At 39.9% G+C, this 14,220-nt stretch overlaps 1 protein-coding gene across 1 annotated transcript; it reads right to left on the minus strand.

Annotated features, from left to right (window-relative positions):
- Positions 1 to 211: 211 nt before the first annotated feature.
- On the minus strand, positions 212 to 3,312 carry LOC114933430 (uncharacterized). Its single transcript, XM_029305973.2, has 7 exons — positions 2,990 to 3,312; positions 2,489 to 2,713; positions 2,376 to 2,417; positions 1,405 to 1,446; positions 1,067 to 1,311; positions 802 to 961; positions 212 to 468 (listed from the first exon to the last, which is right to left on the minus strand). Exons 1-7 carry the CDS (start codon positions 3,186 to 3,188, stop codon positions 236 to 238), a joined length of 1,146 nt encoding a protein of 381 aa, XP_029161806.1. The 5' UTR covers positions 3,189 to 3,312; the 3' UTR covers positions 212 to 235.
- Between the last annotated feature and the right edge of the window lie 10,908 nt (positions 3,313 to 14,220).

Genomic DNA, 14,220 nt, shown 5'->3' on the forward strand with positions numbered 1-14,220 from the left:
TTGTGTTTTAAAGTTTTAAAATAAAAAGAACTCAATTTTAAAATAAAAACAAAAAGCAATTTTGATAAATGTGCACTAAATAAAAAAAACAAAAATAATAAATGCAAATAATATATATAGTAGCAGAACAATCAAATTAATAGTATTTAAAACCTTAAAATTTTACTTTTAATTTGTAATAAATGTAAAACAAATAATTATATATATATAACGGCAAGTTATACATATAATTATCTTAATCTTGAATAAGGTCTTTCTCAGAAACGGAGCCTGTTTCACAAACGGAGCCTGTTTCACAAGCAGAGCCTGTTTCACAAACGGAATCTGTTTGACACACAGTGTTTTCCGTTTTCTTTTTTGATTGAAACTTGTTACTGCGTTCTTTACTTCTAACTAGCCAATTTTTTATTACTTCTATGATATCCGATTCTGTTGCAGATTTTGTCTTGGAGTTCAGTCGAACAACACCTAAAATCATTTAGTAAATATAAAAGTTACGCACGCATATGAGCATTACATAACGTAACTGTGCAACATAACCGGTGTGAACAGATCTGCGAACTTTAATGCGTAACATCATCATATAATACATATATATTACAGATATTAAATAAAAAAATTGTGAATAAAAAAATGAAAGCGACAAAGTAATGTAACAAAATTAAATTCAAATTCAAATTTTTCTATTTAAATATTATTTGATTACGCAACACAGTTATGTTACGATGAAACTTGATTCAAGCGTATATGTATATGCTTAAAATGGTTTTGATGTAGAGTATATAAAATAATATATTTTACCAATGATCACTTGGACGAACTTTAGCGATTTAAAAGCTTTTTTTTGCCGAGCTCCCTCCCAGGAATATAGCATTCCAACTTCATTTGAAATTGCTCTCGACATAATGGCTTTGATTACATGGGGAAGATCTGTGCCTCCAATTAAACGCAGTTGATGACTCTAAAATATAAAATTCACAAAATAAAAAAGTTCTTTATTAGAAAATAATTTTCATCATGTAAAATATAATCTAAATAATATATAATAATATAATTAAGTACACACCAGTGCATGTATGTTATCAGCTGAACTCGATAGCCATTCTTCCATCGACATTAATTCCTGCTCTGTAACGACTGGAAACGATTGTATTAAAGTCATAACAGCCGTATTAGTGTCATCATTTAGTTCTGGCTCATCAGCATATCGGGCTTTTTTTACAAGTATATTCACGTTATCCATAAGATCATTTAATTTAAGATTAATCAGATGAACTTCTTTAAGAAGTTGTTTTCTGAATTCTGAAAATTCTGAAAGTTAAGTTATATTGGATATTAAAATATTATACAAAAAGGAATATTTAAAAAATACAAAACATATAAAGAATAAAAATAATTATTTACCAGCATTTACGTGAACGCTATCTGTAGTTTGCTTGAAGTTATCTTAAAATAACAAGAAAATATTATCAATTTAATTAATAATGCTTATTTAACAGAATTGTTGTATAACAACAAACTTGTTATATTAAGGCCGATAATACGTTGGTGAATTCAATGCAGAGCAGAAAAAATTTCAACATATGTATTCCTATGATAGTATGCTACAGCGGACTACGCTGGGCCTGTCGTAGCTTATCTACCATAGGAATATACTCGTATGTATATGTTGACGACTTTTCCGCTCCGCATTGAATGTACCCATGTGCTACCGGCTTTAAAGTGGAATAAATTAATATAGAATTTATTTATTAACATTATTATTTAGATTAATTTATATTAATACTATTATTTAAGTAATACTATTATTTATTATTGAAAAAATTAAAATATTGTTTTAAAATATTAATTTTTTAAATGTATATTATAATTGTTATCTAAAACCAAAATATTTAAATATAAATATAAAGTGGAATAAATTAATATAGAATTTATTTATTAACACTATTATTTAGATTAATTTATATTAATACTATTATTTAATTAATACTATTATTTATTATTCAAAAAATCAATATTGTTTTAAAATATTAATTTTTTAAATGTATATTATAATTGTTATCTAAATATATTTATATTTAAATATTTTGGTTTTAGATAACAATTATAATATACATTTAAAAAATTAATATTTTAAAACAATATTGATTTTTTCAATAATAAATAATAGTATTAATTAAATAATAGTATTAATATAAATTAATCTAAATAATAGTGTTAATAAATAAATTCTATATTAATTTATTCCACTTTAAAGCCGGTAGCAGTATTTAAATATATAAATTGCTAAGCCGTATTTTCTTCAGTATATTGATCTGATTAATAATGTAATAATAAATATTTTACATAAAAGTTCAAGTTTTAAAAATACTTACGATTAGTAATATTTTGACTTTCCATTGGAGAGCGATCATTATCTGTTAAATATAAGGAAAATTAGTTTTTGAAAATAAAATGAATTCTTACTAGAAAAGTATTTATCTTATACCGTGTCTCTTGCCAGAAAGTGGTAATGTAGGGTATGTGTTGCTATCTTCATCAGATATCGATTCATAAGATTTATCAGTATCTGAGTAATCCTTATGTCCTTTACTTTTGCCTTGTCCCCGCTTATGTATTTTATTATTCTTTTTCGTTAAAATCTCCGTATGTGATGAAAGATCATCTGTACGTTGGGCTTTAATTGCCTTTCTTTTAGCAAGTTTTAAATCACCTAAATAAATATTACTTATTATATATCCAATAACAAAGAATATAACTACCATATTGTTGTACATTATAGAATTGCATATTAAATAAATGTGTGGTACAAAATAACAATGTAATTATTATAAGTTTATGATAATTACAAATAAAAGAAGATATTCCATGATTAATAACAGTGTGTGTGTGTGTGTATATAATTCTTTATACATATATTAATAATTTAATAATTTTTTTTATAAAAATGTTATACAATTTTATATAATATAAGCAATAACATATTTACCATATGTGCCTAAAATAATTGCTCCGTATTTCATCCAGTTTGAATCAGGACTATATTCATTTTTTATAGCTGCTTTAATAGCTGTAGTTTCATAATTTTGTGGTGGCCAATAGCATGCAGATTCTTTTAACAAAAACCATTTTTTCGGTATTGCCTCAACAGTGTCATCCTCTTTGAATCGAACAACAAGCCAAGTCATCTATATACACATATTAATCAATTCTTAAAAATTCCTAAAACTCAAATTCAATTATTAAAAACTTCTCTAGTAGACAATGAAATAAACAAATAGAGATATGTCATTTGAGAAAAACTATGATTTAGCAAATAGATCAAGATCACTTAAAGAATAAAATAAATATCATAACTGACTCTTCTTTGAAATCTTTTTCGTTACTTTTATTCTCAACATGCTAATTTTTTATTTTAAAATTTTTATGGGCTACAGGTATTCAGATTTAATTACTTGATAACCTGATAGTAATCAATTTCGGATCTCAATCTAAACTGAACTTTTATCTATCAACGAATAAATATCTCAACGAATAAAATTCAGTGAAAAAAAATTAGTTATAAAATTTACACAATTTAACAAGAGGGTTTTTTAAAATATAATTATTGAAAGACTAGAGAAAAGGAATATTTTTTTAAACAAATAAAATACATATGTAATAAAGAAATTAATAAAAAAATAAAAAATTCAATGCAAAACTGATCAATTAATTATTATATTATAATAAATCTGAATTAAGTATATTTTGAGACTTTATACTAATTAAATAAGAAAAATAACTTATAAAATTAACTTTTCGTTAGCTTGTATGTTATTTTTCTTTTCTAGCTAGTATAAAGTTTCCAAATATTTAAATTAAAAATTATCAAATATTTTATGTTTAACTAACTATTGAAAAATGTGATCGATTATTATTTATTATAAAATTATTTAAGACAATTATAAATGCAGTAGAGGATATGCAATATATTGATCATTATATGGTAAAACTAGTAATTTTCTTTTGATCTTGTCAAATCTCCACATTTGAAATATAGTATTATATTTTATAATAACTTTAATATCAAATAATGAAGAAAAACATGGTTTTGAATAAAAATCTTTGTGAGGAATATACTTGATACCTATTAAAAATATTTCATTTTGATATGATGCAAAATTTAGTATTTCAACGATAGTTGAATCGGTCAATTCGACAAATCGATCAGCTACTTTTAAAATATTTAAGCAATAATTAATCGTTTTAAATTTCCTGTACTGCGGAGAAGTGCAATTATTTATTAATGGACCATTAAAATGTTCCTGCAATAATGTTATGGAATTATCATTTACAAATTGTATTGGTTGCAAAAAATTATTATCCTCACTAACTCTACACACAACTTGTTGTAGCTGCTGCGAATGTCTACGGATATACTTTTTCAACTTTTGCATATGATTTTCAAATGCAAAAGCACTGAATTCATCAAGTGAACCAAATAAACGTACACAATCACTTAAATGCAATAGACTATGTATGTTGTGTGAAATAAAATCGGGTCCATAAATTTTAATTGAATTCTTAATAAAATATTTTATTAGGTCTTCGGCATATGAAATATAATTTTCAAATTTTGTGTACTGATTACTTATCAATATTGAGCTAGCTAAACTTAGCATAAGAAAATTATTATACTCTTTTAATGGTATTACTTTCTTCAAAACTATTGGGCCTGTATATAACAGAAAAAGTCTAAATTCGGTCGCCTTAAATCTTTTACATTCGTTTATTGGCCGAGTTTTTCTTGCAAATTCACAAGGAATATATTTTTTTAAAGCCTGAAGATTATTGTTAATTTTATTAATATTTAAAGCACGTAATTTATGAGGAGGCTTGCCAAATATCCATCCATAACGCTTACAACATAACAACCTTTTTGTTGCACCCAATAGAAGATTATGCATATAATCTAAAGGTACATTATCAATCATATTAAAATTGGGAATTTGAAGCCAAAGTGTTTCTCCTGTGTGGTGTTCGATTTGAAGGGTATTTCTAAATGAATGATCTGTTCTTTTTTTTAAATTTTCAGTTTCAACGAAGCATAAAACGTTATTAACCATATCCCCTTCCTGATCACACTTCGTACATGAGAAATAACCTGAATGACTTTTAATAGATAAAATGTGAGATTTGGCCGGGGTATCACAAATTAACATTGAAATTTTGAATTTACATAAAACAGATTGTATCATTATTCCATTTGATAATTTTATACATTCTTCTACAAAATCCTTTAAAAATTCATTGGCTTTAGGTTTTTCATTTCCATAATGTAAAGCTATTATGAATACTTGATTTTTTAGATTTTTAATTGATTTAACTGTACCCAAAATTGGCCAAAAGGAACTTGATGTGCTTTTTGTTAAAGGCAGCCCGTCAATATTAATTGCGAGAAAAAATTCTGTATTTTGATCGACAGTTACATTATGTTTCAAAGATAAAAAATTTAGTGACTTGCGTATACCAAAATAATGATATGAATTATTTAAAGAATTAGATTTGCGGGGTGTTTTCAAAATAGTACGTGGATCAGCTGGCAAGATATTAATTAATGATGGTTCTTCGCGTAGTATATCTAATAACTGTTTAAATGCAGTTAAACTAACATTTCTGTCAATAGACCATTTTCCTAATTTTGTGGAAAGAGATTCCTTAGGCTTAGCAAATAATGGAGGTGAAATATTAGTATCATTACGTTGCTGTAAATCATTAAGAAAAGAATAATCATTCTGTTCCAAATTATTGCTTTGATTATTTAATAAAATGTTATCATTATTTATAAAATCATTATCATTATTATCATTATTATCATTATTATCATTAAAATCATTATTATCAATAACAATTTCATTATCAACACTATTATATATTTTTTTACAATTCTGATTATAATATTCATCTAAGAATATTTCATTATTTGCTAATTGATCCGTTTCACTAATTATTGCTAATGACAGATGAAGTTTTTCATTAACTTTCCGACATAATTTTTCTCTTTGACTTTTTTTATTAGGCATTTTGAATTATATTCAGAGAGACACAAGAAAATTAAATTGTAACGGCGTAGCCGTTACTAACGCCTCGCGGGCCGATCACCCGCCCGCCACTTGAGGCTATGGCGCCTAAGGCGCCCCTAAGCACAAAATCACAACTGATACACGGGTCACCCTACCCCAGGGGCGCCCCACTACAACCCCCAGAGGCGCCCCACTACGACGCCGGCGTTACCCCCACCACAGCCTCGAGGTAGAGTGGGGGAACCGCCGGCAGGGTATATAAGCCGGCTCGACGGATGAGCCGGCACCAGTCCTGCTCCAGACCTCCTAGCCAGGCAACGGGCTTCTCGTTGTTACGCCGGGTTTCCCGGTTTCTGGCCTCCTACCTTTAGTATCGGGCAACGGGTTTCTCGTTGTTACGCCGGGTTTCCTGGTTTCCGGTCTCTTCCTGTTACACGCCGGGCAACGGGTTTCTCGTTGTTACGCCGGGTTTCCCGGTTTCCGGTCTCTTCCTGTTACACGCCAGGCAACGGGTTTCTCGTTGTTACGCCGGGTTTCCCGGTTTCCGGTCTCTTCCTGCTACACGCCGGGCAACGGGTTTCTCGTTGTTACGCCGGGTTTCCCGGTTTCCGGTCTCTTCCTGCTACACGCCGGGCAACGGGTTTCTCGTTGTTACGCCGGGTTTCCCGGTTTCCGGTCTCTTCCTGCTACACGCCGGGCAACGGGTTTCTCGTTGTTACGCCGGGTTTCCCGGTTTCCGGTCTCTTCCTGCTATACACCGGGTGACGGGTTTCTCGTCATTACGCCGGGTTTCCCGGTTTCCGGTTTCTTCCTGCCATAGGCTATACGCCTCCGTACACCGTATCTCTAAGTTATACCGGGTAATTTGTAAATCTTTTCCGGACACCGCTACAGGCTATACGCCTCCTTATTTTGTTTATACCGAGTAGTCAATAAGTTTCTCTATTTAGGGCTTTATGCCAACAAACATTTCGTTTATACCGAGTAGTCAATAAGTTTCTCTATTTAGGGCTTTATGCCAACAAACATTTCGTTTATACCGAGTAGTCAATAAGTTTCTCTATTTAGGCTCTATGCCAACAATCATTTTGTTTATTTGTTTCTTTTTGAATAAACCAAAGTATTGTTAATAAGGAATAAGCGAGTCTGAATCTCCCCCTTCCTCCCGAATCCTGGAACCGGCGAGCCGATCCGCGGCGTCGGGAAAGGTGAACCGTTACATGGCGCCCGAACAGGGACATGCCCAGTGGAGATCCCGACTCGCTTAAGCCTATCCAGATGCCCGCGTGGGTAAATCAATTATCAAAATCCGAAGCTATTGCCTTGGCCAAAAGACACGGAATCGATAGCCAAGGAACTTTAGACGAGGTCCGCCGACGCCTCCGCCGATTTGTCGGGCAAAACCCCGCGCTATTTCGAACTTACCTACCTGTGCCCACTATCAACGTCGAAATGGCCACCGGAAGCCCAACCAAAGACGAAGAAGCTACCACCCCGACACCTGTTGAACCGGCCAGGATCATGGATCAGATCCGAAAATGGGGGTGCCACTTCGAGGGCAAGGACCCCCTGGCATTCCTCGAGCGTACGGAAGAGCTGTGCCTGGGCTACGGCTACACCGACGCCCAGATGCTGTTAGGGCTACCCGAACTCTTACGGGGAGACGCCCTGCTGTGGTATCGCAACATCCGCGATACCATAGCCAGCTGGGCCGACTTTCGCCAAGCTATCCGCCAGCAATACCTGCCAAGCGGGTATGAGAGACAGATGAAAAGGACGATCCAGGGACGTCAACAACGCCCTAAAGAGTCCTTCCAAAAGTACGCCACCGAGGTCCTGACCATGATGCGGCGCGCCGGGGGATATTCACCCCTAGACCAACTGGAACAGCTCTACGAAAACATGGATCCGGAGTACCAATTGTACATCCGTCGGGCGGACGTGCTCAGCGTCGGGGATCTGAGCATCCGAGCCACCGAATACGAAGAGGCCGACCGCCGAAGACAGGAACGACGAAGGGACGTGCCGCAAAGCCACACTCCGGTCGTAGCTTCCGCGGTCTACAGTCGGGAGGAATGTTGCTGGAGGTGCAAGCAACGAGGACATACACGCCTGCACTGCCAGCGACCTCCGAAGAAATTCTGCTCGAGATGTGGCAAGGACGGGGTCCACACCCGTGACTGCCACCCCCCGACGGGAAACGGGGTGCGGGCCGGAGACGTCGCGGCCGTCGTCCAGCCCGACTCGACCTAAAATACAACCCGAGACCGCACCTCCGGATCCAGATCGCCGGACAACATTTGTGGGGCCTCCTTGATTCCGGCTCAGAGATCTCATTTGTAAACACTAAAACGGCCCGCCGAATCAACCGCACACCGTCTAGCCCAGATCTCAAGGCAGCCCAGATACGCCTGGCCGACGGGACGCAAGTCCCCATTGCCGAGACCATCGAAGCAACGGTCAGGTTACGCGGAAAATCGTACCGCCACCGCTTCTCCGTACTACCACAACTAGACAACGCCGTACTAATAGGCATAGACCTCTGGGCGAAATTAGGAGTCGAGCTGCGCCCGCCGCCCAGACCCGTCACCGAGACAACAACCAAAGATGGAATCGCGACAGCCAGTATCAGCCCAGGAACTACCAGCGAGGCGCTAAGGCTACAGGCCTTTCTAAATAACGAACTTCCAAAGTTCGAATCGGTCCGCGGCCCGACCGACAAAGCCACGCACCAAATTCGGCTAAAACCGGGGCCGCCCATTAAACAACGATATCGGCCCCGTAATCCGGCCATGCAAGCCGTGATCGACCAAGAGGTCCAAAAGATGGAAGCCGAAGGAGTCATCGAGCCCTCCACCAGCGCCTGGAGCTCTCCGATAGTGCTGGCAAAGAAGAAAGACGGGACCTACCGATTTTGTATAGACTTCCGCCGATTAAACGCGGCCTCAGAAAAAGATGCATACCCGCTGCCTCACATTGCCGCCACCTTAGATAAGCTACGAGGCGCACACTACTTGTCCACGTTGGACCTACGCAGCGGGTATTGGCAAGTGCCACTAACTCCGGAGAGCCGCCCCGCAACCGCCTTCACGGTGCCAGGGAGAGGGCTGATGCAGTTCCGCGTCATGCCATTCGGACTGCATTCAGCACCGGCCACCTTCCAACGGCTGCTCGACACCGTGCTAGGACCCGAGTTAGAACCACACGTCCTCGTCTACTTGGACGACATAGTTGTCGCGTCCCGTACTTTCGAGGAGCACCTAGGCCACTTGGCCGAAGTCTTTCGCCGCCTCCGTGACGCCCGACTCCGCCTCAACCCAGAAAAGTGTCACTTCTGCCGGCCAAGTCTTCGGTACCTCGGACACGTTATCGATCGGCACGGAATCCGGACGGACCCAGAAAAAGTGCGAGCCATTACCGATTGGCCTGCCCCCACGACCCTCCGCAGGGTTCGGCAATTTCTGGGGGTAGCGTCATGGTACCGCCGATTCATCGCTGACTTCTCCACCATCGCCGCCCCTCTCACTCGACTCACTAAAAAGAGAGCGCGCTGGACCTGGGCAAAAGAAGAAGAAACCGCGTTCCGGAAACTAAAACAGGCCTTAACCACCGCACCTGTCCTCGCCTGTCCAGATTTTGCGCGACCATTTCTACTACAAACCGACGCCAGCGCCCACGGGTTAGGGGCCGTATTAACCCAACACCTCGGCGAAGGAGAGCGGGTTATCGCGTACGCCAGCCGGACCCTCAACGCGGCCGAGAAGAATTATAGCGCTACCGAACTAGAGTGCTTGGCTGTCGTGTGGGGTATACGCCGGATGCGGGATTACCTCGAGGGCTACCGATTCACCGTCGTGACCGACCACCAAGCTTTAAAGTGGTTACAACACATCGAGGCCCCTACCGGACGACTAGCCCGCTGGATGTTCGAATTACAACAACATGATTTCGACATCCAGTACCGGCGCGGGACACTTAACCAGGTGGCAGATGCCCTCTCCCGCCTCCCGGAAGCTTTGGCGGTGACCCGGCCGAAATGCCGGTGGTACCACCGTAAACTAGCCGAAGTACGGAGACATCCGACCGATCACCCGGACTATAAAATCCAGGATCAACGATTGTACAGGCATATACTCCACGATCTGGACTTCCGGGAAACACCAGCCGAAGAGCAATGGAAGCAGTGCGTGCCTACAGACCAACGACCCGCCCTGCTTCAGCGAATGCACGACGACCCGGCCGCCGGGCACCTAGGCATTTCCAAAACATTGGCTCGGGTGGCCCAGCTATATTACTGGCCCGGCATGTTTCGGGAAATTGCCCGGTACGTCCGAGGGTGCGCTAATTGTGCGCGGCACAAGGCCAGTCAACAACGACCGGCTGGTCGGATGATGGCCACCTCTGTCCGCGCACCATGGGAACAAGCCGCAGTAGACCTGATCGGTCCCCTGCCTCGATCCACTAGCGGCCATACCTGGCTATTAACCATACAAGACCGGTTCAGTAAGTGGATCGAAATGGTCCCGCTTAGAAAAGCCACCGCCGTAGCCGTAGCCCGAGCACTCACCGACCGCCTGATATACCGGCACGGGTGTCCGGTCGCCCTGGTATCCGATAACGGGACTCAGTTCGTCGCGCAACGCATTAAGGCCTTGCTAGCTTCCTACGGGATACAACATCGGACATCCCCCGTGTACACTCCGCAATGCAATCCGGTAGAGCGAGCGAACCGTACGGTTAAAACAATGATCAGCCAGTACGTAGGCCGGCGGCACAAAGACTGGGACGAGCGAATCCCCGCCTTACAGTTCGCCATCAACACCGCCCGACATGAGGCCACCGGATACACTCCGGCCTACATCCTGCATGGCCGAGAGCTCGCTCGCCCACATCCAGAGGATCGACCAGGAACCGCACCAGCACCAGGACCAAGCACCCGCCAGACCCAGTTGGAGGACGCCTACAAGGTGGTCCGAATCCACCTCGCCCGGGCCTTCCAACGGCAAGAGAAGCCGTACAACCTGAGGCGACGAGACTGGCGACCGCAGCTGGGCGAACGCGTCTGGAAACGCGACCGCCCCCTGTCCAGCAAGGCCAACGCGTTCAACGCCAAGCTGGCCCCGAAGTACAGCGGACCGATGACTGTCCGGAGGATCGTATCCCCCGTAATCGTTGACCTCAAGGACGCCCGAGGACGATGGCACCGCCACATCCATGTGCAGGACCTCAAGGCGGCATCCGAGGAGGAGGACGAGGAAACCATCGGGGCGTAGGACCGGGCCAGCCGCCGTGATTCCTCCAGCGCCATACCGCCCACGCCACTCGGAAGTTCCGAGCCACCTCCCCTACTGGACGGTGGACCGATACGGTTCGACCGATTCGGCCGACCACGTGCGATCCGCCGTCTAGGGAGGGGGTAGTGTAACGGCGTAGCCGTTACTAACGCCTCGCGGGCCGATCACCCGCCCGCCACTTGAGGCTATGGCGCCTAAGGCGCCCCTAAGCACAAAATCACAACTGATACACGGGTCACCCTACCCCAGGGGCGCCCCACTACAACCCCCAGAGGCGCCCCACTACGACGCCGGCGTTACCCCCACCACAGCCTCGAGGTAGAGTGGGGGAACCGCCGGCAGGGTATATAAGCCGGCTCGACGGATGAGCCGGCACCAGTCCTGCTCCAGACCTCCTAGCCAGGCAACGGGCTTCTCGTTGTTACGCCGGGTTTCCCGGTTTCTGGCCTCCTACCTTTAGTATCGGGCAACGGGTTTCTCGTTGTTACGCCGGGTTTCCCGGTTTCCGGTCTCTTCCTGTTACACGCCGGGCAACGGGTTTCTCGTTGTTACGCCGGGTTTCCCGGTTTCCGGTCTCTTCCTGTTACACGCCGGGCAACGGGTTTCTCGTTGTTACGCCGGGTTTCCCGGTTTCCGGTCTCTTCCTGCTACACGCCGGGCAACGGATTTCTCGTTGTTACGCCGGGTTTCCCGGTTTCCGGTCTCTTCCTGCTACACGCCGGGCAACGGGTTTCTCGTTGTTACGCCGGGTTTCCCGGTTTCCGGTCTCTTCCTGCTACACGCCGGGCAACGGGTTTCTCGTTGTTACGCCGGGTTTCCCGGTTTCCGGTCTCTTCCTGCTATACACCGGGTGACGGGTTTCTCGTCATTACGCCGGGTTTCCCGGTTTCCGGTTTCTTCCTGCCATAGGCTATACGCCTCCGTACACCGTATCTCTAAGTTATACCGGGTAATTTGTAAATCTTTTCCGGACACCGCTACAGGCTATACGCCTCCTTATTTTGTTTATACCGAGTAGTCAATAAGTTTCTCTATTTAGGGCTTTATGCCAACAAACATTTCGTTTATACCGAGTAGTCAATAAGTTTCTCTATTTAGGGCTTTATGCCAACAAACATTTCGTTTATACCGAGTAGTCAATAAGTTTCTCTATTTAGGCTCTATGCCAACAATCATTTTGTTTACTTGTTTCTTTTTGAATAAACCAAAGTATTGTTAATAAGGAATAAGCGAGTCTGAATCTCCCCCTTCCTCCCGAATCCTGGAACCGGCGAGCCGATCCGCGGCGTCGGGAAAGGTGAACCGTTACAAAATAGATAAAAAGTGCAATAAAGATTTATAGATCCGAATAATTGAATCGAAGTTGAACGTAATATCCAAAAATATAAAATAATTTATAAAGAACCTTTATACTTTATAAGATAGCTGAAACAAACAATATTAGAAAGAAAATTAAAACTTTATATATAGCAAATTGTTTGAATATGTTTAAACTTATACTATTTATAAACTATAAATAACCAATATATGTAGATTTTATTCATCACTTACATGTAATGCAAATGTATATTATAGAACTATATATTTTATATTAACAAATTTGCCCATACAGCATGCATATTGAAAAGACATTCAGAAGATATCTTCGGAATATCTTCTAAACGTCTTTTGAATATGCATGTTGTATGAGTAAATTTATTTATATAAAATGCATAATTCTATTGCTTTTAAAAAGTTGTACTAACTTCTCAATTTTTGTACAAATATATATTATTTTCAATTCCGTTTAGGTCCAATTTTTAAGTTATTTTATTTCTTAAATTTATTATTTCTAATTTAGTACCCTAAAGATATCCCGAAGATATCTTCTGAATGTCTTTTGAATAAGCATGCTGAGTGGACATATACTAAATTGAAATTTATTAAATAAAATAACTTAAAAATTGAACCTAAACAAAATTGAAAATAATATTATATTTGTATAAAAATTGAAAAGTTAGTATAGCTTTTTAAAAGCAATAGATTTATGCATTTTATATTAACCAAATTTATTCATGCAGCATACATATTCAAAAGACATTCAGAAGATATCCCGAAGATATCTTCTGGATGTCTTTTGAATGAGCGTGCTGTATATATAAGTACTATAAATTAAAATTTAAAAAATAAAATAACTGAAAAATTGGACCGAAACAGGATTGGAAATAATATTATATTTATATAAAAATTGAAAAAATTGAATTTATAAAAAAATTGAAAAGTTAGTACAGCTTTTTAAAAGCAATAGATTTATGCATTTTATATTAACCAATTTACTCATACAGCATACATATTCAAAAGACGTTCAGAAAATATTCCGAAGATATTTTCTGCATGTCTTTCGAATGTGTTGTGCTGTTAGATTATATTAATTAAATTATTGGACTAGTAGTAGGAAGAAAAAGTTTATTGTAATTATGCTTAATTATAAATAAAATAGTAAATAAAATAATATAAGACATATATACGAGACTTACCGCTTTAATATTAATAAAACTATATGTACTGCCTGCTGCTACTCCACGAAAAGTTGTTTTCACACAACGCACAATCACTTTAGACAAATTAAAACGTCGCAAGTCGATTTCTAGATTTTTCAAAGCGTGGTGTACTGCATGAAAGATGAATGAGAAATGAGACAGTAATGATGAGAGCCAAGAAGAGCAGTGAAGACAAATGAAAAATGTCTAGCCGCAGTGTCGCACAACTCACGCAGTGCAATCAACTTATCTACCATTAGTGGAGTATGCATTGTAATTGATTTATAATTTTTAAGATGCCAAAATTAAAAGAATATTATTAGCGTTATTAGCGCATAGTTCGCT

This window comes from Nylanderia fulva, unplaced genomic scaffold (assembly GCF_048542155.1).
Source record: "Nylanderia fulva isolate GAGA-0341 unplaced genomic scaffold, ASM4854215v1 Scaffold432, whole genome shotgun sequence".
In the NCBI taxonomy this organism is placed as follows: Eukaryota; Metazoa; Arthropoda; class Insecta; order Hymenoptera; family Formicidae; genus Nylanderia; species Nylanderia fulva.

Excerpts from the sequence above, each read along its gene's own strand:
- LOC114933430 (XM_029305973.2), bottom strand. The coding sequence starts at position 3,188 with ATGACTTGGCTTGTTGTTCGATTCAAAGAGGATGACACTGTTGAGGCA. Across the intron at positions 1,447-2,375 it reads AAGTCAAAATATTACTAATC|ATAACTTCAAGCAAACTACA; the intron begins GTAAGTATTTTT and ends TGTTATTTTAAG. Across the intron at positions 469-801 it reads GTTCGTCCAAGTGATCATTG|GTGTTGTTCGACTGAACTCC; the intron begins GTAAAATATATT and ends AAATGATTTTAG.